At 45.2% G+C, this 27,356-nt stretch overlaps 1 protein-coding gene across 1 annotated transcript; it reads left to right on the plus strand.

Moving 5' to 3' along the window:
• Nucleotides 1-133: 133 nt before the first annotated feature.
• On the plus strand, nt 134-27,130 carry cluha (clustered mitochondria (cluA/CLU1) homolog a). Its single transcript, XM_083637843.1, has 27 exons — nt 134-310; nt 10,561-10,754; nt 11,048-11,219; nt 12,696-12,839; nt 13,052-13,179; nt 13,765-13,919; nt 14,928-15,053; nt 15,917-16,064; nt 16,153-16,245; nt 17,644-18,078; nt 18,325-18,584; nt 18,694-19,025; nt 19,823-19,924; nt 20,262-20,362; nt 20,956-21,108; nt 21,505-21,567; nt 21,669-21,913; nt 22,230-22,314; nt 22,423-22,576; nt 22,776-22,915; nt 23,027-23,107; nt 23,211-23,336; nt 23,508-23,629; nt 23,720-23,813; nt 23,925-24,059; nt 24,161-24,234; nt 24,970-27,130. Exons 1-27 carry the CDS (start codon nt 178-180, stop codon nt 25,094-25,096), a joined length of 4,122 nt encoding a protein of 1,373 aa, XP_083493969.1. The 5' UTR covers nt 134-177; the 3' UTR covers nt 25,097-27,130.
• The last annotated feature ends 226 nt before the right edge of the window (nt 27,131-27,356 follow it).

Genomic DNA, 27,356 nt, shown 5'->3' on the forward strand with positions numbered 1-27,356 from the left:
CGTGTGACTACCATGTACAGCACTGTCCTTCCTCGGTAGACTTGTTTTTGTAAGCGCGTACCCTCTGCATGTAGCTAGCTAGAAGCCGCATTTCTCAACTCACGTCGGAGTCGCAATTTCGTGCAACGGATCTCTGTTGCCTCCTTCCCTCGCTAGCTGCCACACTGACCGCCGACCATGGTGAGCAAGACAGATGACATCCCGGCGTCAGTGCCTAACTGTACTCCAGTTGATCTTGCAGACGAAGGGGATGGATCCCAGGACAGCCTAGAAACCAGCAAGACATCGCTGAAGGATTCCTGCGCTTGCGGTGAGCTCTGCCTCTGTGATACGTGACCAGCAACAAACCGGCCGCTTCATATCAGGAGTGATTGTGCTTAATGATGACACACTTCATCCACATAGGCAGCATCCGATTTGCGACGAGTTACACTGTGGTTTCTCTCGTGTGCTTTGTGACATGTGTCTCAGCAATGCCTGGAATCAACATTGAGTTTACTGTAAAGTTAACATCCCGCACCCTGCTTGCACTATGTCAACCCCCTCCCCTCCTTTTCAAAGGTTCCACCTTGCACCCATCAGCAGATGCTGAACCTTGCAATATCAGTTTCATAGTAATAGTGAACTAACGTTAAAACCGACATAACGAGGCATTTCAACAACCTAGTCTATTGTAGGCTAGGCTACTTATTAGTAACGTTAGCTGGATTTGTCTACTCTGACCATTGTACACTGCAAGCAACTCAAGCTAACCTAAACAAGCTAGCACATAGCTGTCAAGGCAAGCTAACATCGTAGCTGTCAAGCTAACATAATAGCTGTCAAGCTAGCATAAGCTTCCACTCGTATTGACGCGTGACTGGCTCTATAATGGCTAACGCCGACCAGTTAGCAAGAAACCGCTCTTGTGTTTGTTTATCGCTTCATACCGATTGACTGGTCTATGCGGTAAAAACGGAGATCTGACATAATACTGAACTGTTCGTGGCACATTACTCTCACTATGTCTAAAGCCCTGTTTTGACGCACATGTGCAGTAAACGGCATGTAGAGGAATGAACTGAAGGCAAGGTCACCTTCAGTGGAGCTGCACACTGCTAGCCTGAACAGAGGGGGTTCGCGGACTCAGTTTCGTTTGCCGTTTTGGATATAGGTCCTTCAGACTATGTCAGTGGTCTGTTGACTAATTGCTGTGGTATTAAACATGCAAATAACTCTTGCCAACGTTGCCAAGTCAGTAATGTGACCGGCGGGTGGCATTACCCATTTCCCTGCCCCCTCCCCTTCAGAGAGGATTAGGTCGACTGTTCCTCGACCGGGAAGCGGAAGCGCGTTGTTGTAGTCGAAAAGTCATGGTGCATGCACGGTGAGAGAAGGTTATATACTTCTTACATTAAGAGCCTGGCAAGCTGGTAAGTATCCATTTGGAAAAAGATGCGTTAATGTCTCGCAGAGAAGCATTACTAGTGTGTGTGATTAAGCGGACACGGGGAGATCAGGGAGGGAGATTGTCAGCCAGACCAGTGAAGTTAATGTTATACAAGTTAAGCTTCCAAAAGCAAGTGCGTTCCCTGTCACACGTGGGGACCTTGAATCGTCACACAAACCTAGCCTCATGTCACAGAAAAACAGATGTGGAGTATCTTACTCATTCAGCTCTCAACGCATTGCGCATGTGGTACTTTGTGGTTCTTTGGTGCTGTTGCAATTATATTTACTGTTGTCAGAGGATGACGACCATCCTAAAGCATAAAGAAAGCGGTGGATATTACATTTGTTGTTTTGGCATCTGAAAGCAATGTGGACTGTCCCTTTTTAGGTATGACTTTCAATTCTAAGTGACTCTGAAAGACTTGTGATGGGTGTCTTTCGTTGGTCCAATACCAAGGCCAGACTGTCAGCGAGGTGTTGTGACCTGGTTGTAACAGGCAGCAAATAACAGAGCAGACAGTTTGAGGTGAGGGGTGCTGCTAGTGGTTTTAGGTGCAGAATAAGGCTGTGGTGTGGTGAAGGGTGACCTAGTTAATCCCAGGAATCATTGACTCTGGCTGAACCTCTCTCAACTGGCTCCTCTGGTTACTGTGGTTGGATGTTTTCCTGATCAGTCTAGACATGGCAAACATCTGGGCGATGTTTTCCCTGTGCATGTTTATAAAATGTATGTCCTAGCTTGGGTGCAAGACTTCAACATTTCTGAAAATAATGTCGCCTTGTCTTATCCATTGCAACTTTGTTTAGATGGGTAGAAGGAAGCATTTCCCTCATTCCATTCATTTGTTTTTGAATTGAAGTTTGGCATTCTTGTGATTCATTGTTGGTAATGGTTTAGTAATGCATTTAGAATGATGCAAACCTCAAACCAACCAGAGTCAATGGCTGTGCTTATGAAATCCTATTGCAGATGCATGACTCTGCAGTCAGGTTGTGTTTGCTCTTTTGTCTGTCCAACAGGAGGATGCCACCTTGTGGTGCAACAAATCAGATTCCAAAAAAGGGCCTTGTGTGTTGTTTTCTCAGGGCTGTCTCAGCTCACACTGTGTGATGTTGCCATGGCAGCAGGCAGCCATGGTCCCTAGTCCTCAAGTCAAGGTCCGAGAGGAGAGATGGCTGCCTGGCCACTGAATTAATTAATCTGTTGTCAAAGCCAGAAGTTGGCCGGCGCTGGAGCTGTTAGGCCAAAGCTTGCTGCAGAGAGCTGAAACAGCTTTTGAAGTATCATTCACTAGCCGAAATAAAATGGCCAGTTCCCTGGATTAGCTCTCTGATTTGGTATAGTTTCGGATAAATGTTTTAGAGGGAAGGATAACTGTTCAGTAACAGTGGAAACCTTGCTTGCAATTTTGCAGTATTGTTTATTTTTGCAGTTGTTCTGTCTTCCTCTGGTTGGAATTCCAGTTTGTCTGACTGCTCCATCCTTGACCCTGCTCGCTGTATGGTTCGGTTCCTCCCTGCAGTGTGAGGTAACACTGCAGCCTCAGGAGAGCCAAGTTAGCAGTGCAATGACTGTAAAATACATATTAAATATTCTACAGCATCAACTCAAATATTAAAATAATATAATAAAACGACAAGCTTCCCTCTGTTTTGGTTGGTTTTGGTTGTATAATTCAGCTTTTATTCTGCACTGTATAGATTAGAACAACAATTATTGGTAATGAGCCCAAAGCGAGCCTTAAGGACAATGGCCGATCAATTTTGCCTCCAGTGTACGACGAGTATAATCTGACGCGCCAGATGGTTTGTTACACAGAACCAGTGGAGAACTCCTCCTTGAAACGGTTTGGAAAAGGCCACTTTCATGAAATACTTTCCAGTAGGGGTGGGATGGGTAGGGAATCGATACAGCATAGTATCAAGATATTTTGTGTGGCGATATTGTATTGATACACGGACGCAAAGTATCAAACTTTTAAAATTGCAATATCGTATTGTGAGTGACTAAGTAATGTGATAATATCCTATCATGGAGCCAGTGAGTTTTTAATCTATTTTGAGTGTGCTCGCTACCGGTGAGTTCCTATCATGGGGCCCCTGGTGATTCCCCAGCCCTACATACTGTTAGCCTAGGTAAACCCAGCCACCACGTGACCTGCTCTCTCAGTTCCCAGTCACATAGTGACTGAGAACAGGTCTGAGAGCAGGTCACGTGGGGGATGGGTTTACCCAGGCTAACATACTGTACAGTACTACCCATGAGTTTCCCTTTTGAGACATAATTTGCAGTTGAAAAAAGGTCATCACAATATGTTATTGCAATACTCAGCATATCAGCATATCGCAAAATGTTTAAAATCGCAATATCATATTGTGACTTATTGTGATAATATTGTATCGTGGGTCCTCTAGTGTTTCCCACCCTTACTTGGCAGGGGATTGGATGAACGATCTGTCTATCACAGTCTATCATGGGCTAACTTCAACCACTTAGGGTTCCTCGGAAGCTGATTGGTCCTCATGTGGTAGCATAGCAAGATGGATTTTCTTGAGCGATCATGATCTCGCAAATCCGGCTGCCTCGCTAGCTTACAACAAGTAAGCACCACAAATGATACAGATACAGATTGACTTGTGACATTTGTTTTTAACAGATTTTCTGCATTAAGAATGAATGTAATCGAACGGCTTGGGTTGAAACTGAATTGGCATTTGGGAACCACTGATGTACAGTTGGCCTGTGTGGTTTAGGTCCCAAGTCAAGTTGGAAAATGATTTGACATTTTATACGATGAGCACTGCAAAGATGAGGAGGATGGAGACTAGAATGAGGAAATACCTGTAGCTTTTATACCTAAACAGTTTTAAGCGTCATTTGATTCTTGTTTCCTTTTACATTGTAGGTCATAAGATAAAACAAAGAGGATTTTTCTTTTCATTTTGACTCATTCAAATGACAATTGAGTGAAATGAATACCATATGTAATGGTTTCTTTCATCACACTTTAAATCATTGAAACATAGTAGAGTTCAAGTCATAATTAACTGAAAAATATTTTAAAACTTTGTTAGGCAATTTCATGCCATAATGTGTACTTATTTAACAATAATTGGCACACACAGAAAATCCTCCCCTCCCATCAAAATTGCCTTTCTCCCTCTAAATGATATCCCATTGCTTTACACTTTTGAATGATCCCTCCCTTGCTGTGTTATAGTATGTCCTGTCCCAACCTCCCGTGTCAACAGAAAAAAACAATATGCTCTCAAAATGCTGTATCATTGTGACTTTAAATCCATGCAGATGAATGAAGGTGCATCACTCTTTCTACTTCCTCCTGAAACAATGACACAGGTGTGAGTTGGCCTGTCTATTGTTAACATTGCGGCAGACTGTGGCCCCGGGGTTTCCTTCAACCATTACCCCCACTTCCTTTGGACTTTCCTCCATTACATGGGTCAGTTTGGCAATTCTTAGGCTGCCTGCCGGATTGCCTCATCTATCACAATGTGTATTAGTCCCATACCTGGCAACATTGGGCTGGGAAAAAGAGGGAGATTTTCGGGGGTAGCTATCGGTGAATGGCCTAGCCCCGCCCCCGTAACGCCAAACTAATAGAATAAATACAAGGATGTAAAAGTAGGCTAAATGACTTTTAATTAGACTTAAATTCATATCTCACAGTAAAATAAATAATAATAAAATAAACATACAAAATGTACAAAAGATGTGATCAAAAGTCAACATCTAAAATTTGCATCACAAAAAATATCAAGTGCAAACATTGTGAGAGTGTGTGGGTGATTGAGAAACACCTTCGAAAAGAAGAACGGGAATGATAATTTCTTTATGCAGCACTACAGTCTGCAGTGGCGAGTGAGACAGTCAGGAGGTAAATGTCAACGCTTGCTAAATGCATGGTGTTTGCTGATGTGGCTAGCAGTTAGAAACGGGAAGGGCTCGCACCAGGCAGACTGAAATTTGGACGCGTGTTTCTTCTTCTTGGGACCTGTTTCATGCATTTTCAGTGGCAAAGCGATCGGAGCCCATATCAATACAATCCTACCCCGAGAGCTTGCGCTGGGTTGCCAGGTACCACGACACATCCTACAGTCTGGACATATTAGAGAAACTGTGAAACAGGCATTTGAGTTGTTGTATCACTGTGAGATCGGGAGATTAGCGGGAGAAATTACCAATCGGGAGCAGCACAGCGGGAGAAAGGGTTAAAAGTAGGGAGACTCCCGCGTAAATCAGGAGTGTTGGCAGGTATGTACTATGTAGTCCCAACGTGGCTGATGACTGAATGGTTGTAGCACCTGGCCTCATATGTCACCCTCCACATTTCATATCCCCTCACCATTGTCACCAAACACCTCCTTAGCATTGCGTTCCTAATGCTTGGAGCCACATTTGTTTGTAGATGTTTGAAGCTACCAAGGTGGGTTTACACAGAGCAGGAGCCCCCAAAAGATCCAATATGCTGCTGGGCCCGTCGTGTGTTGTGCTGTCCTCAAGGTGAATCACTGGAACGAGACATGACTTGACGGATTAATGGAGCAATGCGTCACAGTGACAACAAGAACCTGCGGGTCTTGTTGTCACTGTCGAACCTTCATCTGGGACATGCTGGCTACTAGCACAGTGAAGAGGGTGCATCCACACACATGCTCTCCTCTCTAGTCCCTAAACACTTTCAGCTCCAGTTCACTTTCTCTCAACCACCTTTTCCATAGAGACACTGCATGAAATAGGCCACGCCCATCACGGGGGAAAGCGCTCCATTCACTCCCATACATCGCCAATTAATTTTTTTTTCTACTACTGAGCAAAACAAGGAAGCCATTGAGAATTGGCGAGAAGAAAAATGTGGATCTAGCTGTCAAGGAAGTAAGTTGGAGTGTTAATCTTCCGTATATATGATCTTTGCGTGCAACAAGCGACCATACACGCGACATAGGAGAACGTCAGGATTCGGGGGGGGGGGGGGGGGGGGGGTTTGTTTCCCCCCGTTTTGGGCATGGTTTCTGAATGGTGACGCGCTCCGCAGTGTCTCTATCTCAGAGAAAGATGGCAGGTCCAGCAGTTCAGACCTGAAAGAAAAGGATAAGAAAGGGGGCGGCATCTCTCCTCACTCTGAAAAGAAGGAACTCTACACTTGGAACACTTGACACCAAGCAAGTCATCGCTCTCTCTTGCCTTGTAACTCTGTGTGTGTGTGTGTGTGTGTGTGTGTCCCTGCTCTAAGGCTGTTGTGTTTGGTATTCAGAGCGTGGCTGCTTGCACTTTGCTGTTGTGTGCCCACCCCCGCTCCACCCAACATCGTGGTCCAGTTATTAAGCCCCACCCCCACCTCCAGCCCCTCCCCCTCAGTAACCCTGACACTCTCTGTTACCCTTGACGGTGATCAAGGACACACTGGCCGGCAGCAGTTGTTTCCCAGTGAGAGGAAACAGTTGTCCACCTCCCACATGCTAGCTAGGCCATGCTCATCTGAGTTAAAGTACCTGCCTGGCTGGCAACAAGCCCAATTCCTATTTATGTCACTTCTGCTGCTACTGCTCTTAACTGTTAATTACTCTAGTAAAGGGAAAATTAATGTTTGCAGATTTATTTATTTTTTATTTATTTTTTGCATGTCCCTTTTATGCTTTGGGGTTTTCACTGTGTGCTAAATCATTTCTCAAAGAAGAGTCATTCTCAATGTGGCCGGGTGGGACTTTTAGGTGAAATGGTCCATAGTCGACACTTGACAACCCTGATGTGTTATTGATATGCAACAGTTGTCCTAATTAGACGGATGAACTTGACTGTAGTTGCATGCAGACCCTTCAAGGAGGAGAGATGGCTATGAAGTGGTTATTTACAGATTTAAATTTGATCACTGGTGATGTGCTATTGGCCAGTATGAGCAGTGCAGGCAGCCAATGATATGAGAGAAAGGGAGGCCCCTCAGATCCCCCCTGTGAATGTTGAAATCTTGTGTATTCAAACCCCCAGGGCCTCCAGTCTAAACTCCCCTGCAGTATTGCAACATGGTCGGATTTAGCAGGTCGTTTGTGGAAATTGGAAACTAAAGGTACTTTTAGATTAGCTGGAATGCTAGTTTACTTATTGCAAGAATCAGGATTAAATCATTGGCGATCATGCCTCTTCTGTTGCTAATATTCTTGTTTTTAAAGTCTAGATCTAATCAAACTTGTATTATGTCTTGTGCTGTGTTTGTGTTTGAACTTGAGAGAGAACAACACCATGGCACCAGCATAGTTAGTCTTATCTTTGTAGGCTCTGTTCTGCTGTTCTGCCGTTAATATTTCATGAGGTTGTTGGTAAGGTCAGGGAGTTTCTGGGTGTGTGTTTTGTGGCTATCCTGTCTGTGCATCTCTGCCCTTCCATGGGGGAGTAATATTGTCAAGATGCCCTGCCTTCCATGGCCATCTCTCTGGGGTTGATGTTCCAATCCAAGTCCAAGAAGTCCCATTGTTATGCCTCAGCCGGCAAATAGCCAGGCCGGAGGCATTATGGTTTTGGGTTGTCCGTCCGTCCGATGTACGTTAACGGGATATCTGAGGAACGCTTTGATGGAACTTCATCAAATTTGCCTCAAACTTCAACTTGGACTCAAGGATGAACTGATTACATGTTGGTGGTCAAAGTTCAAGGTCACTGACCTCACGAACGCCATTTCCAAGCTCGTTAATGCGATATCTCAGGAACGCCTTGATAGAATTTCTTCCAATTTGGCTCAAACGTCCACTTGGACTCGAGCATGAACTGATTACGGTACATTTTGGTGGTCAAAGGTCAAGGTCACTGTGACCTCTCGAACGCCATTTTCAAGCTTGTTAATGCAATATCTCTGGAACACCTTGATGGAATTTCATCAAATTTGCCTCAAACATCCACTTGGACTCCAGGATGAACTGATTACATTTTGGTGGTCAAAGGTCAAGGAGGTCACTGTGACCTCACGAACGCCATTTGCAAGCTCGGGTAAGGCCATACCTCAGTAACGCCTTGACAGAATTTCTTCACATTTTGCTCAAACATCAAAGTCTGGACAGACATGGATGTCGACTGGTCACTTGTTGGCGGAGGCATATATCCGCGGTGCGGTCGTTCTAGTTCTTGTGTAATGTCAGTTTCAGAGTTGTGTGGTGTTGTGGATATGTTGTGTGTAGCTACAGTATCTCACTAAGCAGAGCTTCTTCACTACATTTCTGTCGGTCAAGAGGATTTTAGGTCCCATGGGCTGCACAATTAATCCAATTGCAATCGAAGTTGCAATATGGCCAAGTGCAATATCCAAATCCAGGAGCCTGCAATTATTTGATGAAGGAAAAATGTGTCGCAACATAGCATTACATGAAGCACTGTGTTAGTGCTACAGAGATGTCCCGGGCTACGAATCATTTTCTCCACAAGTAAGGGTTAGGAAGGAACAGACCCCAGTAACCACATCACATTTTTATTTTATTTTTGTCTGAAAAAGAAATGGAGAAATTACCATTCCCACTAAAATAGTATCGTCTATCGCAATCGCAATATCCATCGGTACAATCCCAATATGATTTTTGGGGCATTTCGTGCAGCCCTAGCAAAGTAAACGTGAGCATTACATTTTTCTTCTCAAACTATTTAGATAAGGTGCATTTCAGGTCAGGTAGTTATTGTCATCTTCATGCCATGCCTCAAAACAGTTTCTGTCCAGCTGCAGGTAGAGCAGGTGGTTGAGTGGTTTCTGGCTGCTTTGACTGTGGCCCTTGTGCTCTGGATCTTCCTCTTTTGTTTGCTTGGCAGCTGACTGTGTTGACTGTGGCTGCAGGCAGAGGACGTGGTTGAGCGGGTGCTGATTGTATTGACTGTGGCGGGGCAGGCAGAGGAGGTGGTTGAGTGAGTGGGTGCTGACTGTGTTGACTGTGGCTGGGCAGGTGGTTGAGTTGGGTGCTGGCTGTTGTGGTGGCCCTGAGGTAGTAGGCAGACAGGGAGCTGCTGGAGAGAAGCCCCATCTCCACTGTGCCCTGGCAGCTGTGAATCCACCCTGTAAAAAAAAAAAAGTGGGATGTGAGGAGGGATGATTAGTTGGGGTTAGGTTCATTCTAACAAAAAACAAACAAAAATAATAATCGAATGTTAATTTTTAAATTCGGATGTCAACATTATGAATGAATATCTGAATATTAAAGGACAGCACTAGTTAGGATCTGACTGCTTCTGTACTGTCCTGTTCAACCACAATAGGTGCAAATCTCACATCTGTGGGGGAGTGGGACAACATTTGAATGATAGGTGATTGTCTCCATGTCACAGCTCTACACAGTTCACACAGTAAAACTATTGAAATCTCTGTTCTGTTTTCAATTCATTATAAAAACTCTCTCCCTCTCACACACATGCACACGCGTGGACACACACATACACATCACCGCCACAACAACAACAAAATTAAATTGAACTGAAAGGCTCATCTGTACAGATAAAATAGTCACCAAACGTCTCCATTCATCTATACATTTGTAAGTGAAGCTCATATACTATTTGTAAGTGAAGCTCATACAAGGAAATAACTTTTACTCAGAGTAAACCTACTAATGGACAGTACATTTTGTCAAAGTTCATGATTGAGATACACAATAGATTTCTTACGTAACGTTACTGTGCACAGAAGCCAAGATGGTCACATTGAAATGAGGGCTTGTTACCAACGTTGATGCACAAAGCGCACTATTACACTTACCGTGGCATCTTCAAATGGATCCCTTTTGTTCGCGTATTCCTCGGCCATTGAAAGGCTCTTTGTGGTACTGTAGGCATGGGTCGATATCCGTTTTACCGGTCCGGTCCGGTGTACGACCAGTTTGATTTCATGCCAACCGGCTGAACCGACATGTATTATTATGCCAGGTTCTGGCAAATTAAAAGGCAGCCTCGGCAACCTATGCCGACGGCATCACAGGGCTAAATCCAACTTGTATTCCATTTAATAAGCAACATGACAATCTAATGTTTATTGGTTATAGTTTGTTTATAAACTAAACTCTGTGTGTGTGTGTTTCCCCAGATTGATTTGAACAGTTAAAACCTGCCAAGTTAATTGGTTACTTCTTGGTTTTCTCCAATCACAGGGCACGGTGCAGAAACAACAATGATGAATGGCGGCGGGGTGCATGATCACACAGAGGAGGTGGACTCCAAGCAGGAGGGGAGTCTCGAGGCGGACGGAGGGGAGGAGTCTAATGAACAGGAAGTGATAGTGATCCAGGACACAGGCTTCACTGTTAAGATCCAGGCTCCTGGGACAGAGCCGTTTGACCTCCAGGTACGGACTCCCTCTGCAGTCCAGGCACTCCGTTATTGTTGAAGTGCAAAGCTTAGTTGTGAAAAACAAACAAAAACAGTTAGTCAAAGTTCCACCCTTTATCAATGTTGCTCTGACATTCGCCTGTGTTAGGCCCTTCACTGCTGAAAAAGACCCCCCACTGCAACATTGTTCTCTCAAACAAGAAAATATCAAGCAGTTCTAGTAGTGAAACTGAAGCAGTCGGTTGTTTTGCATGCTCGCCACTAGTTCTCAAGCTGTGCCTATCTGCCTCCCCACCTCTCCTCCATCAGGTGTCTCCACAGGAGATGGTGCAGGAGATCCATCAGGTGTTGATGGACCGTGAGGACACCTGTCACCGCACCTGCTTCTCCCTGCAGCTGGATGGCAACGTGCTGGACAACTTCGCTGAGCTCAAGTCAATCGAGGGTCTGCAGGAGGGCTCACTGCTCAAAGTGGTAGAAGGTCAGTTTCAGAAACTTTAATTCACACAGGAATTTCTCTCTGTTGTCATTGTAACTGTTTATTGATGCTCACGATACAAATAGTAAAGTGGAAGCAATATGGTGGAGCCAGATAGCAAAGTGAAGCTATTATCATTTTGCTTACATTGTTTGTACATACTTACATTGTCTTTAGCCAGGGTTAGGGTTATACTGTTATACTGTGGTCTGCCAGACAGGTAGTCAACAATCCAGGACACGAGGGGGGCATCCACCTGCATCGCTGTCAGCTTCTCACCCAGTAGGGCCGGCCTGATGGTGTTGAAAGCACTGGAGAAGTCAAAAAACATGACCCTCACAGTGCTCGCCGGCTTGTCCAGGTCGGCATAGTCGCGGTTGATCAGGTAGATGACGCCGTCCTCCACTCCAAGTCGGGGCTGGTAGGCGAACTGGAGGGGATCCAAGAATGGCTTGACCATGGGCCGGAGCTGCTCCAGGACCAGTTTCTCCAGGGTCTTCATAATGTGGGAGGTCAAAGCCACCGGCCTGTAGTCCTTGTAGCCACTGGGACGTGGTGTCTTCGGCACAGGAACGATGCAGGACGTCTTCCACAGCACGGGGACCCTTTGGAGGCTCATGTACAATGCACAAAAGAGTGCAAAAAGAGCAAGAGCAACTGCAGCAAGCGGCCGTCTAGGTCGATGCCTGGGCAAAAGTATTTTTGGAGGATATACCAATTTTTTCCCTCTTGGATATACCAATTCTTTTCTCTTCAGCCTGGTAATATTTTGCTGGATGAGACTTATTGGAATGATGTTGGTAGAAAACATTAATTTGAAGTGAGACTTAATTTTGAAGGTTTCCTAGCTTTATCTATGACTGTACCTCCATCTTAACACATCCACTAAGTTTGTATGAAGCAACCCCGCCCATGTATACCCTTTTCTCAGTCAAGATCAGCATGGTCAGATGTGTGAATATGTGGGCGTCCAGGTAGTGCAGTGGTAGATTCCCTGTCTACCAACACGAGAGTCGCAGGTTGGAGCCCCCCTGTTACCTCCGGCTTTGTCGGGCATCCATAATTGGCCTTAATCCACAATTGGTCGTGTCTGCAGGTGGGAAGCCAGATTTAGGGTATGTGTCCTGGTCGCTGCACTAGTGCCTCCTCTGTTTGGTTGGAATGCCTGTTAGGGGGGAGGGGAACTGGGGGGAATAGCGTGATCCTCCCACATGCTAAGCCCTGGCGGTGAAGTGCCTCGCTGTCAGGTGATAAAAGACGCCTGGCGACTGCACATGTATCGGAGAACGCATGTGCTAGTCTACGGCTCTCCCCAGATCAGCAGAGGGGATGGAGCAATGACCGGGACAGCAGGAGGAATTGGCCAAGTACAATTGGGGAGAAAACTAAAACAATCTGAAAACATGATTAGAAAAAAAAAGTGTGAATATGTGAATAATTTGTATTTTTTTTCGTTTTTTTCCCTTTCCTTTACTCCAGAGCCATACACAGTCCGCGAAGCCCGTATCCACGTGCGCCACATCAGAGACCTGCTGAAAAGCTTGGACCCCTCAGACGCCTACAATGGAGTGGACTGCAACTCCCTCTCTTTCCTTAGCATTTTCACTGATGGAGACCTCGGAGGTGTGTGTGTGTCTGGCTGTCTGTCTGTCTGTCTGTCTCTAACCTCCTGTGTAGTTGACGGTCTATTAGCGAGCACGGCTAAATATAAAGGCCATTTCCTGCACAGCCATCTGGAGCATCATGCATTTTAATATATTATGCGTGTGTGTCCCGAGTAGCGATAAGCAGGTGGGCTGCCTCCATTGACCTTGCTCCTTGGCATGCATTTGCAGATAGTGGTAAGCGAAAGAAAAAGGGCAACGAGCTGGAGCAGATTGACTGCACCCCCCCAGAGCACATTCTCCCTGGCGGCAAAGAGCGCCCTCTACTGCCCCTCCAGCCACAGAACAAGGACTGGAAGGTAAGGAGGATGCTTTGCTTGACTTCTGTCACTAAAGGCTACAGTAGATATCTCATTTGTGACAGTCTGATGAAAGGGGCAACCATGAAATCGCACTCATCAAGATAAAAGTTTTTTTTTTTTAGGGGGGTGGAGTTTAGATCTTGAAGAACGCACTCAATATAACAAACGTCACTAAATACTCATAATTTGTTAGCAAACTAAGCTTGTTCGGGGGAACCAAGCTTGTTCACCAACTTTCAGGGCGCTTTTAGGAGTACAAACATTCAAATAAGCATATCTTCTTCAACTATTTTCAGGTTTCACTGTATGACACACACATCATTTGAACGATTACCATCTGTAATTTCATAATCTGTAAAAACCTGAAAAATGACCTTGTCCTACTTCTTACCCAAAACACCAGTCCCTGTCACATTTGAGTATGCTAGGTAGGTAGGTCTGTGAGTTTGGTCCAATCGCTCTCCAAGATAGTCTACTCAGTGTCCATCTTGAAAAATCACCCCAAGGAATAATGAAAAATTTAATGTTTCTTGGTTTTCTAAGATTTTCCTTTCCCTAATGCTGCTTTGAACCTTCCAACAGCCCATGCAGTGCCTGAAGGTCCTGACCATGAGTGGCTGGAACCCTCCGCCAGGGAACAGGAAGATGCATGGCGACCTCATGTACCTGTACATGGTGACCGTGGAGGAGCGTCATGTCAGCGTCACTGCCTCCACCCGTGGCTTCTACCTCAACCAGTCAGTCAACCCTTCTACCACATATCAACACAACTCCATATTTACATTGTATTGCAGTCCTGTTAAATATACTGTACACACCGATAGAGATGCAAGCCTCATCAGGCGCAGTGGTCTATTAAGGGCTAATGTACACCGCCTCCGGGACAGTTTTACTGGTTCCGCAACGCAGCCATAACGCATCTGGTGTAAATGGTAAATGGCCTGCATTTATATAGCGCTTTTATCCAAAGCGCTTTACAATCAGTAGATAGTCTACATTCACCCATTCATACACCGATGGCGGCAGGCTGCCACGCAGGGTGCCAACCCTTGCGTCATTGGCCGACCCGCTCTACCTCCTGAGCTAAAGCCGCCCCTACATGGTGCACATGGTCTACATTGCCTATAAGAGTTTCATCCTCTTTTTGTTTAAATTTTGGATTTATTATGGGTGCTTGGCCAACAAGGGCTTGGTAGGTTTTGTAATCTGCACTGTGACCGTAGTTTACCCTTAGACAAATGAACGAGATCTAAATGGATTAATGGTTGCATGTTGTATTATTTATTTCTATATTCTTTGTGCGAATAAACAACTAATTAACTACCGTAATAAAGTGCAATCAGGAAAGATCCGGTGGCGTTTGGTGCTGGGTTAGTTTACTAAGGTTGCATAGGCTTGATCACGGGCTTGTTATTCTGATAAAAGGTTTTTAGTACTTAGTTGTTTCTAGACTGACATCCATGAAAGAAAATTGGCACACCAACTACCTCACTAGAGAAAGACTTCCTCCCCTCTCCTTTCAGGACTTGCTTAGTTATTTCTTAGTTGTTTTACCATCATCTACTGCTAGTTTGCATTCACGACAGTTAATTGTAGCCTACTGATAAGTTCACTACCCGCCGCCTGCTGTTTTGCATTTACATCGATCTTCCTTTGTCAATGACAAATTCAGTGACTTAAGTTATTTTGCAAAGAGTCTTAAAGCTTTAATAATGTTGTTGCTGATGCACGTGTGTGTATTCCAGATCCACTACCTACACCTTCAACCCCAAGCCAGCCAATCCCAGCTTCCTGAGCCATTCTCTGGTGGAGCTGCTGAGCCAGATCAGCGCCACCTTCAAGAAGAACTTCACTGCCCTGCAGAAGAAAAGGCAAGAGCCTCTCCATGACTTTAATCTCTTCTCTCCTGTCACGGGCTTACTTACTTACATTCTTTGACACTGAAGGATTCCATTGCATTTGAGCAAGTCAGAATGGCACATTCTCTTCCCGTCTTCTGTGGTAGGATGAAAAGTATTGTTTTAGAGGTACCTCACGTCGCGTTCTCCTGACTGAATCAACCCTCTCCTCCACTCGCTCGAGAAAATGATTGTATGTATTTCTCTTGTGAGCTCTTACTGCATTTCTCTTTCTAGTACTTCACTCTTACATGATCCTTCTATGTAGGATGTATGACTGTCAGTTCCATGTCCATTGACAGCCATACATGCCCGCCGCGTGTGGGCATGTATGGCTGTTCATACAACTGATTTCCTTGCATTTATTGATGATGTGACTACTGACAACAGCAGCAGGATGAATTCTGACGTGTTTCTGTCCGTATTATCTGCTCATATTCAACCAAATGCTTCAGAACTCATTTGGTCGAATGTCATTTTGGTCGCTTAACATGTAATGTAATTCCTACACTGTTCACCTGATTGAGATGTAAATACCCTCAAATAAAAGATGGAATTCTGCAGTTAAAGCACATCTTGATTGTTTAATTTTAAATCCATTGTGGTGGAGTACAGAGCCAAACTGATGATTGTGTCCAATGTGCAAATATATATGGACCTAATTATTACTGTTCGTCGCTGCTTGTAATTTTTGATGATCCAGGAATTTGATGCAAGTTGTTTTGGAAAAGAGCATCAGCTAAGTGCTTAAAATGTAAGAAGAGAAATGCTTACAGTTGAAGCAGGCACCAAATAAACTATCCTTTCTTTGCTCTCTTGTGGTGGATTCACGACAGGGTCCAGAGACATCCGTTTGAGAGGATAGCAACACCTTTCCAGGTGTACAGCTGGACAGCCCCGCAGGTGGACCATGCCATGGACTGCGTTCGAGCCGAGGACGCCTACACATCTCGCCTGGGTTACGAGGAACACATACCTGGACAGGTGGGCACGGCTGAACACGGCAGCACAATGGGCAAATAATGTCTCATGAAAAAAAAAAGTACTAAACGATGTGCTGCTGTCTCTCCAGACCAGAGATTGGAACGAGGAGCTCCAGACCACGCGGGAGCTCGCCCGTAAAAACCTGCCTGAGCGCCTACTGAGGGAGAGAGCCATATTCAAGGTACAGTCGAGCCTGTTAAGTCTGCATGCCCACTGTGTGATCGTACTTCTTTTTTTTGTTCAAAGTTTTTTTATTTGTTTTCTGTATATCATACAAAATACAAAATACAGATTTAAATACACTTGACGCTTTTAAACAAAAACCCATCCCACGAGAACCCCTAGCCTATTACACCACATACATCATGTCATACATTACAGTATATCAATACACAAAGACACACAGAAGAAAAAGAAAGAAGAAAAAACAAACAAAAAAAACACACACACTACAACAACAACAAAAACAGATTAATGAAAATAAATATGAGAGAGGGGGGGGTAAATCTATACATTTGAAATGCTTGAAGCGTCCATTTTCTCTACCTGGTCCAGGACTGGCTGCCAGATGGTATAAAAGTCGAGAGCACAACCCCTTGTAGCGTATCGGATTTTTTCTAGGGTTAGATGATACATAAGATCTCTGACCCAGTGATTGAAAGTTGGAGGAAACTTGTCTTTCTGTGTGATCGTACTTCTAACTACATATCTGCCAAATCTGTGTTTTCATCAATCAAAGTGTTTTCATCATGAAACTTAAGTGATAACTTCTTATATTTTACCCAGCCAAATACTTGTCACAGTGTGGGGGGTAAGGTTTCTGTCGCGGTGAATATGTTAACTTGCATGTTAGCATTGTAAGCACTCCTCACTGTCACCAATGGGTACTGCTGGACTAGCTCATTAGCTTGCAGCCTAGTGGTAGACATTATTTGAATGAGAAATCCAAACAAACTGTGTCTAGGAGTATCTTAAAGAGACTTCCCCAGACTGTGATGGGGCTTTTTGAATTGACATCAGACTAAAATTCACATTTCCAAGGTATGTCTTCAATGTGGAAATGCACCACATACACGGACTGCTCAAGATGGGAGTTAATGTATGAATGTGGGTCGATGGGGTGATGTGCCCCTCCAGATGGCAGGAGCAGACTAGAATCTAAGCTATTCAGCAGTGCTCTGAGTTCGGGGTGTAACCATATACATTCTGAGTCTATCCTCCAAAAAGCATAGTGTAAATAATTAATTTTACATTTTCAAAGAGTATGTTTTGCTTTGCTAGCCCTAAAATGCTGTTCAAAAATGTCAAACTCTGATGTGGGGGCCCTGTGCAGAGCTTACCAAGAAGTGATGGCAGCCCTACTTGTTAAATCTGCTCTCAGACACTCAAAATGTCAACCATGTAAACCAGCTGATGCTGAGTAGCAAAAGCTGCTGACTCATTCTCCTAATGGCCAATGTGATGTGTGGTGTGTGTAGCCTTTTATATTCCCTTGACATCTGGCTCCAAAGCTCTCATACCCATAAACAGTCTTGTCTTGTTTTCTCTCTCGCACCTCCCCCTCTATCTCCCCCTGTAGGTCCACAGTGACTTTGCAGCAGCTGCGACCCGCGGTGCCATGGCGGTGATCGATGGCAACGTGATGGCCATCAATCCAGGCGAGGAGACACGCATGCAGATGTTCATCTGGAACAACATCTTCTTCAGTTTGGGCTTTGATGTACGGGACCACTACCGCGAGCTGGGCGGGGACGCCGCCGCCCACGCGGCGCCCACCAACGATCTGAACGGTGTGCGAGCTTACGGGGCGGTGGACGTGGAGGGCCTGTACACCCTGGGCACGGTGGTGGTGGACTACAGAGGCTACCGCGTCACCGCCCAGTCCATCATCCCAGGCATCCTGGAGCGCGAGCAGGAGCAGAGTGTCATCTATGGCTCCATTGACTTTGGGAAGACTGTCGTGTCCCACAGCAAGTACCTGGAGCTGTTGGAGAAGACCAGCAGGCCACTCAAGGTCAGTAACGGGACAATTATCTCTCCATTAGCAATCATTTGCCTTATTCCAGATAACTAACTGGATACATTTCACTGTGAGTGACGGTGATAAATTTACATTGAGAGCGATTCAGTTAGTTCACTTTACACTTCTTGTGTTGGGTGCTATCGTAGGGATCATATTGAGGTTGACAAACACTAACACAGAGCAGTGTTCAGCCGGTGTCTCTCAAATTAACATGGCTGTGTTCTGGACAAATCTTAGGTCCAGAGGCACGGTGTGCTGAACGAGAAGAACGAGTCAGTGGAGCTGTGCTCCTCGGTGGAGTGCAAGGGCATCATTGGAAACGATGGACGGCACTATATTCTGGACCTCCTTCGTACCTTCCCTCCTGACCTCAACTTCCTGCCCGTGGAGGGAGAGGAGCTACCCCCAGAGAGCCAGCGCCAAGGCTTCCCCCGCCAGCACCGCCACCGCCTGGCTTGTCTTCGCCAAGAGCTCATCGAGGCCTTTGTCGAGCACAGGTACGTACAGTATGTGTGCACCATATCTGCTTCAGCATCAGTTTAATGTGGTGTTTATAAATCATGCCTGGAATAGAGTGTCTTAACTGTCGATTCAATCCCACTCCAGATATCTTCTCTTCATGAAGATGGCAGCGTTACAGCTCATGCAACAGAAAGCAAACAAGGACACTAACAAGGCTGCCTTCTCTGAAGCACGTGCTCTGCTCAGCACAGAAACCTCTGAAAGCTCCTCAGAAACATCTACAGACACGCTGACAGAGAGCAAGGCCGGCGCCCCTCAGCCACGTTCCACAGACGGGGCGGACCAGACAGACGACAGCACCTCTGCTCGCTCACCGACGACGACCGCCAACGCAGGAGACTCCTCCAAACCTGCCACCAACGGGCCAGTGGAGCCCACAGTCACCCAAAATGGGCAATGCAAAAGCCCACTGGAGGGTAAGGACCCAGAGGAAAGTATCCCGGGGTTAGCCCAGGCCAAAGAGCTGGCGGAGTCCTTAGTTGCCGACGATGGAGCTGGTATCGGTACGTCCACAAATACTCCCCGTGAAAACGACGCAAGGCCAGGACAAAACAGGGAGAGCTACCTTGGTGGATAAGTGCATAGAGAAAAGTAGTGTTTTTTTCCAGTAAAAATGGGCTTCCTGTGTGTCTGACTGGGGAGGTGTATACATGATGGAGAAGAATGACCTTTTCCAAAGTGTGTGTGTGTCTGTGTGTGTGCGTGCGTGTGCGTGTGTGTGCGTGTGTGTTTGTGTTTATTGGCATTAGAGCATCAAGTACTGCAGTAATAGTGGCTTTTCTCCACCTGGCTAGCTGACCCTGTCCAGTCCTCAGCCTGCAGCGGGGTGAAGAGCATGATCCCCCTATCACCCCATCGCTCCCTTGTCCTGCCTATTCTAATGCTCTTGCTGTGGGATGTGACCCAAATAAACCCAATCATTGGTTGCTGTGTCCATTAATTCAAATGTGTTTTGGGATGCAAAAATGATCTCGAGATTCAATGATTTGTTTGCCCCTTAATTGATCCTAAATCATCGTAATCTGCCTGTTGAACAGACTGTCCTAATAAATGTTTGTGATTTGTGACCAACAGCATTGAAGTGGTGGTGTGTTTTCTGCTAAATCATCCATTTCAGACCGGTTTGGAGGTTTCTTCAAGCAATTGTTGTTGGTCACCATTACATTTCCTCTTTTTGCCCCTTTCTCCTGCCTCTGGACTCGTTCACAAACAGATCCCAAAAGCCGTGAGGTGGTTCTCAATGCCTGCAAGGCAGTAGGCTCAATCAGCAACACCTCATTTGACATTCGCTTCAACCCCGACATCTTCTCCCCCGGTAAGTATAAAAAGGATAGGAATTGCTCCGTTTGAAAGCGTTTCTAACAAGCAACTAGCAATTTGCCATTATGACAATAATCATGGGTAATTGTAGCACAGAAACGGGTATTGTGGGATGCCTTCAAGGTTGAAAAAGAGGGTGATTATTGTGTTTCTCAGACATGAAACCTTATTTGGTGCCAACCGCTGCAGCACCCCCTTACACCACCAGTGCCATTCCTATTATGCATAATTAGTCTCGTTAAGAGTGATCGGAGAGGACAAATGATGACACAAGGTCTCGGATGACTGCGAGCACAAAGGTGACAGTGTGCTGTGCTGTGTTGCTCCATCAGGAGTGCGTTTCCCAGAGGACAGCGCAGACGATATCCAGAAACAGAAGCAGCTACTGAAGGATGCCTCTTCCTTCCTGGTGTCCTGCCAGATCCCCTCACTGGTCAGTGACAGCTGCTCCCACTCACGTCCACTACTAGCTGTCATTTCAGTTGTGTCGTGTGTGGTGCATGCATGTGCAAGTCTTTTGACTATTTTAAAATTGTGATGGACTGGTTGCATGATGTTATAGGTATAATAGATCATGACAGGCCCGTGGTATATGCTTATTATACCGCACCTAAGGGCCTTGCTAAACACCCTTAGGTGTGGTATAATGAGCATATATCACAGTCTGAATGTGATCTATTGCTTTTATAAAACTGTTACAAAGTATGGCAATATTCAAATTATTATTATTTAATTGTCTTAAATCACTGTTTAAAAAATGAGGTGAGCTGTTTGACACTGAGCCCGTCTTGCCTGCTCACCTCATTATTTGTCAACCTTTTGCTTCACACAGTGAGTGGCTCTAACTGTGGTATATTGACTGTGGTATATGCTCATCATACCACAACTGTGAGCCAATCAGATTGCTTGATTTGAGAGAGCCGTTTTATAATATAGTACATGAATTTGTGTGTGTGTGTGTGTGTGTGTGTGTGTGTGTGTGTGTGTGTGTGTGTGTGTGTGTGTGTGTGTGTCTTATCTATCTAGGTGAAAGACTGCCTGGACCACAGCGCCCTGCCCATGGATGGATCTACACTGACGGAGGCCTTGCACCAGCGGGGCATCAATATCCGCTATTTGGGCACTGTGATGGAGTTTGTGGACAAGACGCCCGCCAAGGCCCAGCTGGAACATTTCTATGTGAGCCTGAACCCCCGACTCTGCTCACATGTCTCAAAACACAGCAGAATGACAATCAAATGCAATGATGGTTTTATCTTTCAACATTAAGTTGTCATATTGAGGAACACCTGTTAGTCTAATTTGTCAGATTAAACCATATTGGAAATGATAAAAATGGAAATAAATCTAGTGAGAATAAATTTTATATATATATATACACACACACACACACACACACACGCACGCATATATATATACAGTATAAATTATTTTATTTTTAAAGATTGCATTGCATATAGCCAAAGTTACCTGGGTGAAAAGACTAATTGGTTGCACACAAATGTACCACCCTGAAGTCCTGCAGATCTGTTTTGTCTTCATTCTCTTCAACATTTTCTTTTTCTATACTTTCAGAGAATAGGAATCAGTGAGCTGATCACCAGATGTGCAAAACATATCTTCAAGACGTACCTCCAGGTTCGTACCATTGGATAAGTTTTATCTACCATGGGGGGAAAAAGACAGGAACATTAATTTATTTAAACAAATGCATTTCAACAAACCGCCTTCTCTTCTAGGGTGTGGAGCTGTCTGCTCTCTCTGCTGCTGTTAGCCATTTCCTCAACTGCTTCCTGAGCTCCTTCCCTGACGCTGTTGCCCACCTGCCTCCCGATGAGCTGGTGTCGCGCCGCAAGAACCGCAAACGTCGCAACAGGGTCCCCGGGGGTGGTGACAACACGGCCTGGGCCAGCCTGACGCCCAGCGAGCTGTGGAAGAACATTGCCTCTGAGGCCCAGAGCTACTATCAATTCACCATACAGTGGTGAGGACTGCATACTATCACTTCACCATACAGTGGTGAGGACTGCATACTATCACTTCACCATACAGTGGTGAGGACTGCATACTATCACTTCACCATACAGTGGTGAGGACTGCATCTGTTCAGGGACATTAAATGACAGCATGTAGAGCAAAAAGTCAGTTGGTGCACACCAACTGTGCTACAACACTGTGTGCTATATTTTGCACACATAGCGATAGCTGTAAGTACATTTTCTTTTGCACATTAGCATTTATAATGGTGTGTGACTCTTGGTGACAACAAATATCTTGTCTCTGAATTTCTACTTGTGCAGTGACAGTGTGGACCAGGCGGTGGAGAAATACAACATTCAGAAAACCACTCTGCTCCGAGAAGTTTCTGTCAAGACTGGCATCCAGGTAAACACCTACTCACTCCACAGTGATTCCCGTCTCCACTTTCCCAAAAGTCCATCACAATCTTTCCTCCCTTTTTTTTTGACAAATATGTTTCCATTCACCTTCTAGCTTCTGATAAAGGAGTATAACTTTGACAGCCGCCACAAGCCTGCCTTCACAGAGGAGGACATCCTGAACATTTTCCCTGTGGTGAAGCACGTCAACCCCAAAGCCTCAGACGCCTTCCATTTCTTCCAGAGTGGCCAGGCCAAGGTGCAGCAAGGTGAGGCCTGCATGTTTACTTCAAGGATCATTTACAGAACCGAATAAGTCAACTCTTTTGAATGCGTGTGGAGCTGAAATTAAAATAATCAAAGTACTATGAAGAAACCTAGTTTGTTCTTTGCTTCTTCTGAGTAGCTTAATGCTGAGTGGTACCTCCCTTCCCTCTCTCCCCTGCTGCCACCTGGCCTGGCCTACAGGTTTTCTGAAGGAGGGCTGCGAGCTGATCAACGAGGCCCTCAACCTCTTTAACAACGTCTATGGAGCCATGCATGTGGAGATCTGTGCCTGTCTGCGTCTGCTGGCACGCCTTAATTACATCATGGGAGACCACGCTGAGGTAGGCTTGTTCTCACAACAGACACACACACACACACACGTCAACTCCTCATATGTCAAGGAGTCATAGCGATTCTGTGACATTGGATGACAACCATGCATTTGCCCACAGGCTCTCAGCAACCAGCAAAAGGCGGTTCTGATGAGTGAACGAGTGCTGGGCATCGAGCATCCCAACACCATTCAAGAATATGTAAGTGACATGCTCCACTGTAGGGAGTTTTGAGTTTGTGCTGAAGATGTTTGATTAGCCTCTAACTGAATATATATTCCTGGTTCCTTCATCTACTTTCCAGATGCACTTGGCTCTCTACTGCTTTGCCAATGGCCAGCTGTCCACTGCCCTGAAGCTGCTTTACCGAGCCCGTTACCTCATGCTGCTGGTGTGCGGGGAGGACCACCCCGAGATGGCACTGCTGGATGTGAGTGCAGTCTCTACTAGTCATTTCTACAAACTGCTACCATAGAGATTCAGTCTCGCTGTCATGATACAGTTTGCTAGAGCACTAAGACTCATTTAGGTGCACTGGTGCTATTTGAATGATTGAATGTTGATGGTTATTTTCCACCTGGCCCTGGGTCTCCTTCCACAGAGTAACATTGGGCTGGTGCTGCATGGAGTCATGGAGTATGATCTATCTCTGAGATTCCTAGAAAATGCCTTGGCCACCAACACAAAATACCACGGACCCCGGTCCCTCAAAGTGGCCCTCAGGTGGGGAGAGATCCATGATCTGTGTGTCTTTAGTGGTCAAGAGACAGACTTGCACGAGGATTTCACATCACATGTCCTTTTGTTTTTCAGTCATCATTTGGTTGCAAGGGTTTATGAGAGCAAGGCTGAGTTCCGCTCCGCACTACAGCATGAAAAGGAGGGCTACACCATTTACAAGAACCAGGTAAGACCCACAAGACTGAGCACTGCTGGAAGCTGAGATGTTTTTCTTCTTCTTCCATTGCGATGAATGTCATGACACCGTCCTTGAATATAATTGTGTTGCTCTTCCCAGGTGGGTGAGGCCCATGAGAAAACGAAGGAGAGCTCAGAGTACCTGAAGTACCTCACCCAGCAGGCGGTGGCTCTGCAGAGAACCATGAATGAGATCTACAAGAATGGCTCCAATGCGAGCATCACGCCGCTCAAGGTGACCACTTGGAATTGGAGGTCTTATTGTGCGGCCATTTTGATTGAGCCCCCAAGGCCTTGCGGTGATGCAATGTTTTTGTCATTCCTTCTGTTTTGCAGTTCACCGCTCCCAGCATGGCCAGCGTCCTGGAACAGCTCAATATCATCAATGGCATCATCTTTATACCTCTCAGGTAAAGTGAGAGAAGGGCATTACACTCATAACATTGCTTATTTATTTTTTTTAGCCCCTGAATGGCATGAGCTTGATGATGGTATAATTTAATTTAATATAATTTGATTATTAGTCTTTAGAGATAGCCTGACTTTTTTATTTTTCTTACTTTCATTTTCCATTCTTGCATCATGAGCTAGGATAACAGATGAAGCAGTTGTTTTCTGTCAGGTACCCTAAAAATGAGCGTAATAGTTCATACCAAAATTAAAACTCCAGCATTACCACTCATCCTCATCTCGGTTAAACTCTATTCACATTTGTAGGACCACCAAAAACACAGCTGGTTAGCCCACGCAGCTCCATCTTAGCCCTCTACCAAACTATTGATATTAATGGCCGTCGTTTTAAGCATAAAATGGCCGCCATCACATTTCTCAAATGTGTTTGTGGCCAAACGATTGCACTTTGGATGATATTTACCTCATTATCTCCTCAGTGAAAAACCTTTTGAACGGGCTAACGCAGTGGATGCCCAACCATGGCATTTGTCACAAGGTAGTGACACCCACATAGGTTTCGATGACAAATTCAAATGAGCCACTTGTTAGTTAACTGACACATCAATTTAGAAACCTGTGCTGGGTAATTGACTAAAATATATGAAACTGTCCAGGGATACCTGCATTTTTTTTCCCCACGCAGAAGGTTGACAAGAGCTCAGTATTGATCCGTTTTGCTATCTCGCTTTCAGCCAAAAGGATCTGGAGAACCTGAAGGCAGAGGTCCAGAGGCGGCAGCAGCTGCAGGAGTCAGGGAGGATTGAGGAGCAAACAGAGGACAGCCCACTGGAACTAGAGGACAAAATCCCCATTGATTAATGTGTAAAGCTCTCGACACAGCTACTTTCTGCTAGGGGGTTGAGGGGGGCGGCCGTGTTGCAACAGCCATGTCCCTGAGCCTGTGGACCCAGGAAGCGAGCAGTCTAAATCAGCTTTGAAACAAAGGGGGGAGGGATGGGTCAGTCAGGACAGGCAAGAGAACATCTGGATCAACTGTAGGCAGCATTAAGGGAGGAAAGGAGGACAAGGAGTACAGAGCAGGAAGTTCCTACAAGGTAGGAATGGAGGGAGGGAGGGAGGAGAGAGTTCAAAAACAACAAACTATATAGAATCAATGTAATGTGCAAATCTGAAATCCCCCCCTGCCCAAGAACGTGGCGAAGAAGCAGAGCAAAAAGTCACTCGGGTAGCTGCTGCTTACCTTATGGTTGCACTTTGCGTGTGAAAGAGCGATTGCAGCCGGGGAGGGAGACCAAGGATGACCATGACATTGCATACCAGAGCCTTATCCACTGCACCATATCCCCCAATACTGCTTCTGCTCAGCCCTCGCTCCCCACCGCACTGTTAGCCCAGGACCACACTCTGCCCCTCTGCTCCCTAAAGAGTCTCCAAGACACCAGGGCGTACATAGCCTTTCACTGTGGCCACCCCCCCCCCCCCCCCCCAGTGGTGCTTCAAATTATAACGCACTCGCCCTGTCCTAGAACTCAGGGGTAATTTCTACTGTGCACTAAGAGAACGCGGTCGCTAAATTAGAGATTTTCCATGTGGGGCTTCAGAATGTATATTCGCTTCTCTCACCGGCTTCTTTGAAATCGTTCCCCAGCAATTGCCCTTCACTCTCAAGCATCCCCGATGGTTAATTAAGTCGTTCTATCAATTGTCTTTCCGTCATCCCGGCCGGGTGGGTGCCTGCTGTGTCCTATGGCTCCTATTCCTGCAAACAGACACACAGCGACACATTTGTGAGCTTTCAACCAATCGTTTAGATTGATTTGATTTGCAGCACACTTTTTCTTTTTCTTTCCTTCAGTAAATATAATGGATTGTCCTTTTGTAAAAGTGCACAGGAGTGGTAAGATGCCATTTTTGGCCTATGAATCATGAATTAATTTAAGCCATGTCTGTTTTATAGAAAATATATATAAAAGTGGAAAAGATGTATAAATCTATCGGATTTAGACAGGTACTTGATCAATGTTAATGGAAACGCAGATTTGAAAACGTCCAGCTTAAGCAGTAGATTTATCTATCAATATACTAGCTGTGTTCGATCTTCTATTTTTACATTTTGAAAGAATATGTACATGTGTGTTTGTACGTGTGACTGTGTGTGTGTGTGTGTCTTTGTGTAGTCTAACAAAATCTATTGGCCAGGGGTTTAGGGATGCTACTGTTGCTGCTGCGTTGTTTCACTAGAGGTTAGGTGAGCAATGGCTTTCCAAATGTTTTATTTTTCTACACATAGTAAACGTGTTGGATGGCTGATGTTGCTTTTCTTAAAACATTCATGGCCAGCGATGTTGTAGATCTGCTTATGTATGAATTGGCTATGAAATGAATCTCTTCTCACCATTAGACGATGCTCAACATTGGCCATAGTGACTTGATTTGTCGTCGGGTGATTCCCCCCCCCCCCATTGTTGGGTTATCATGTCATCTATTTGAGTGTGATTGAGACAAAAACCAGCCGGGAGCGTCTTCCTTGAGCAGTATTTAGTGCACTTCCATGTGCTGTATGGGTGTGAACACATGCACAGCACCACCAAAAGTGGACAAAGAAGGGCTGCTTTGATGTAACGTACCAAAAAAAAAAAAAAGAGCGAGAAAGGTTTGTTTGCGCTTGTATACATGCAATGTGTCCCTCCCAAGGCGGTTTGTTTCTTAATTGTTGCTGTGTGTCTAAATGTATGTGATTAAAAGCAATAGAGGTGGTGCTGGAACTGATTGTATTTGGAATTGCAGTTTTTGTTACTCGGCACAACGTGTGCAGGATGGACTGCTGTAGTTGAATTTCTTCTGAATGAGCAAGCCTTGTGGAAATTAAGAAAGGGCGAGTTCGTGAACCTGAGCAATGACGTTACTACAGTGATTTTCTTGATCATGTTCTGAAATGTAATTTTACATCAATAGCAGAATGTGGTGTGTAATTTGTGCCTATTTATGCTCCGGAATGGAACCAGGGTGGTAAAAGATGAAACCATTACCCTTTAAAAGGTGAATTATGCCTCTTGATTTTGGTCTTCTGGTTTTCTTGTCATCACTTTTTTGTTGTTTCTCTGATAGACTTTTTTTT

The sequence above is a fragment of the Poromitra crassiceps genome (genome assembly GCF_964638095.1).
Source record: "Poromitra crassiceps genome assembly, chromosome: 5".
Taxonomy (NCBI): Eukaryota; Metazoa; Chordata; class Actinopteri; order Beryciformes; family Melamphaidae; genus Poromitra; species Poromitra crassiceps.

What these genes read in the sequence shown, in the direction of transcription:
- cluha (XM_083637843.1), top strand. Translation starts at nt 178, where the DNA reads ATGGTGAGCAAGACAGATGACATCCCGGCGTCAGTGCCTAACTGTACT. An exon ending in ACTGCTCAAAGTGGTAGAAG is followed by an intron (nt 11,220 to 12,695) that starts GTCAGTTTCAGA and finishes CCTTTACTCCAG; the next exon opens with AGCCATACACAGTCCGCGAA. An exon ending in CACAGAACAAGGACTGGAAG is followed by an intron (nt 13,180 to 13,764) that starts GTAAGGAGGATG and finishes ACCTTCCAACAG; the next exon opens with CCCATGCAGTGCCTGAAGGT.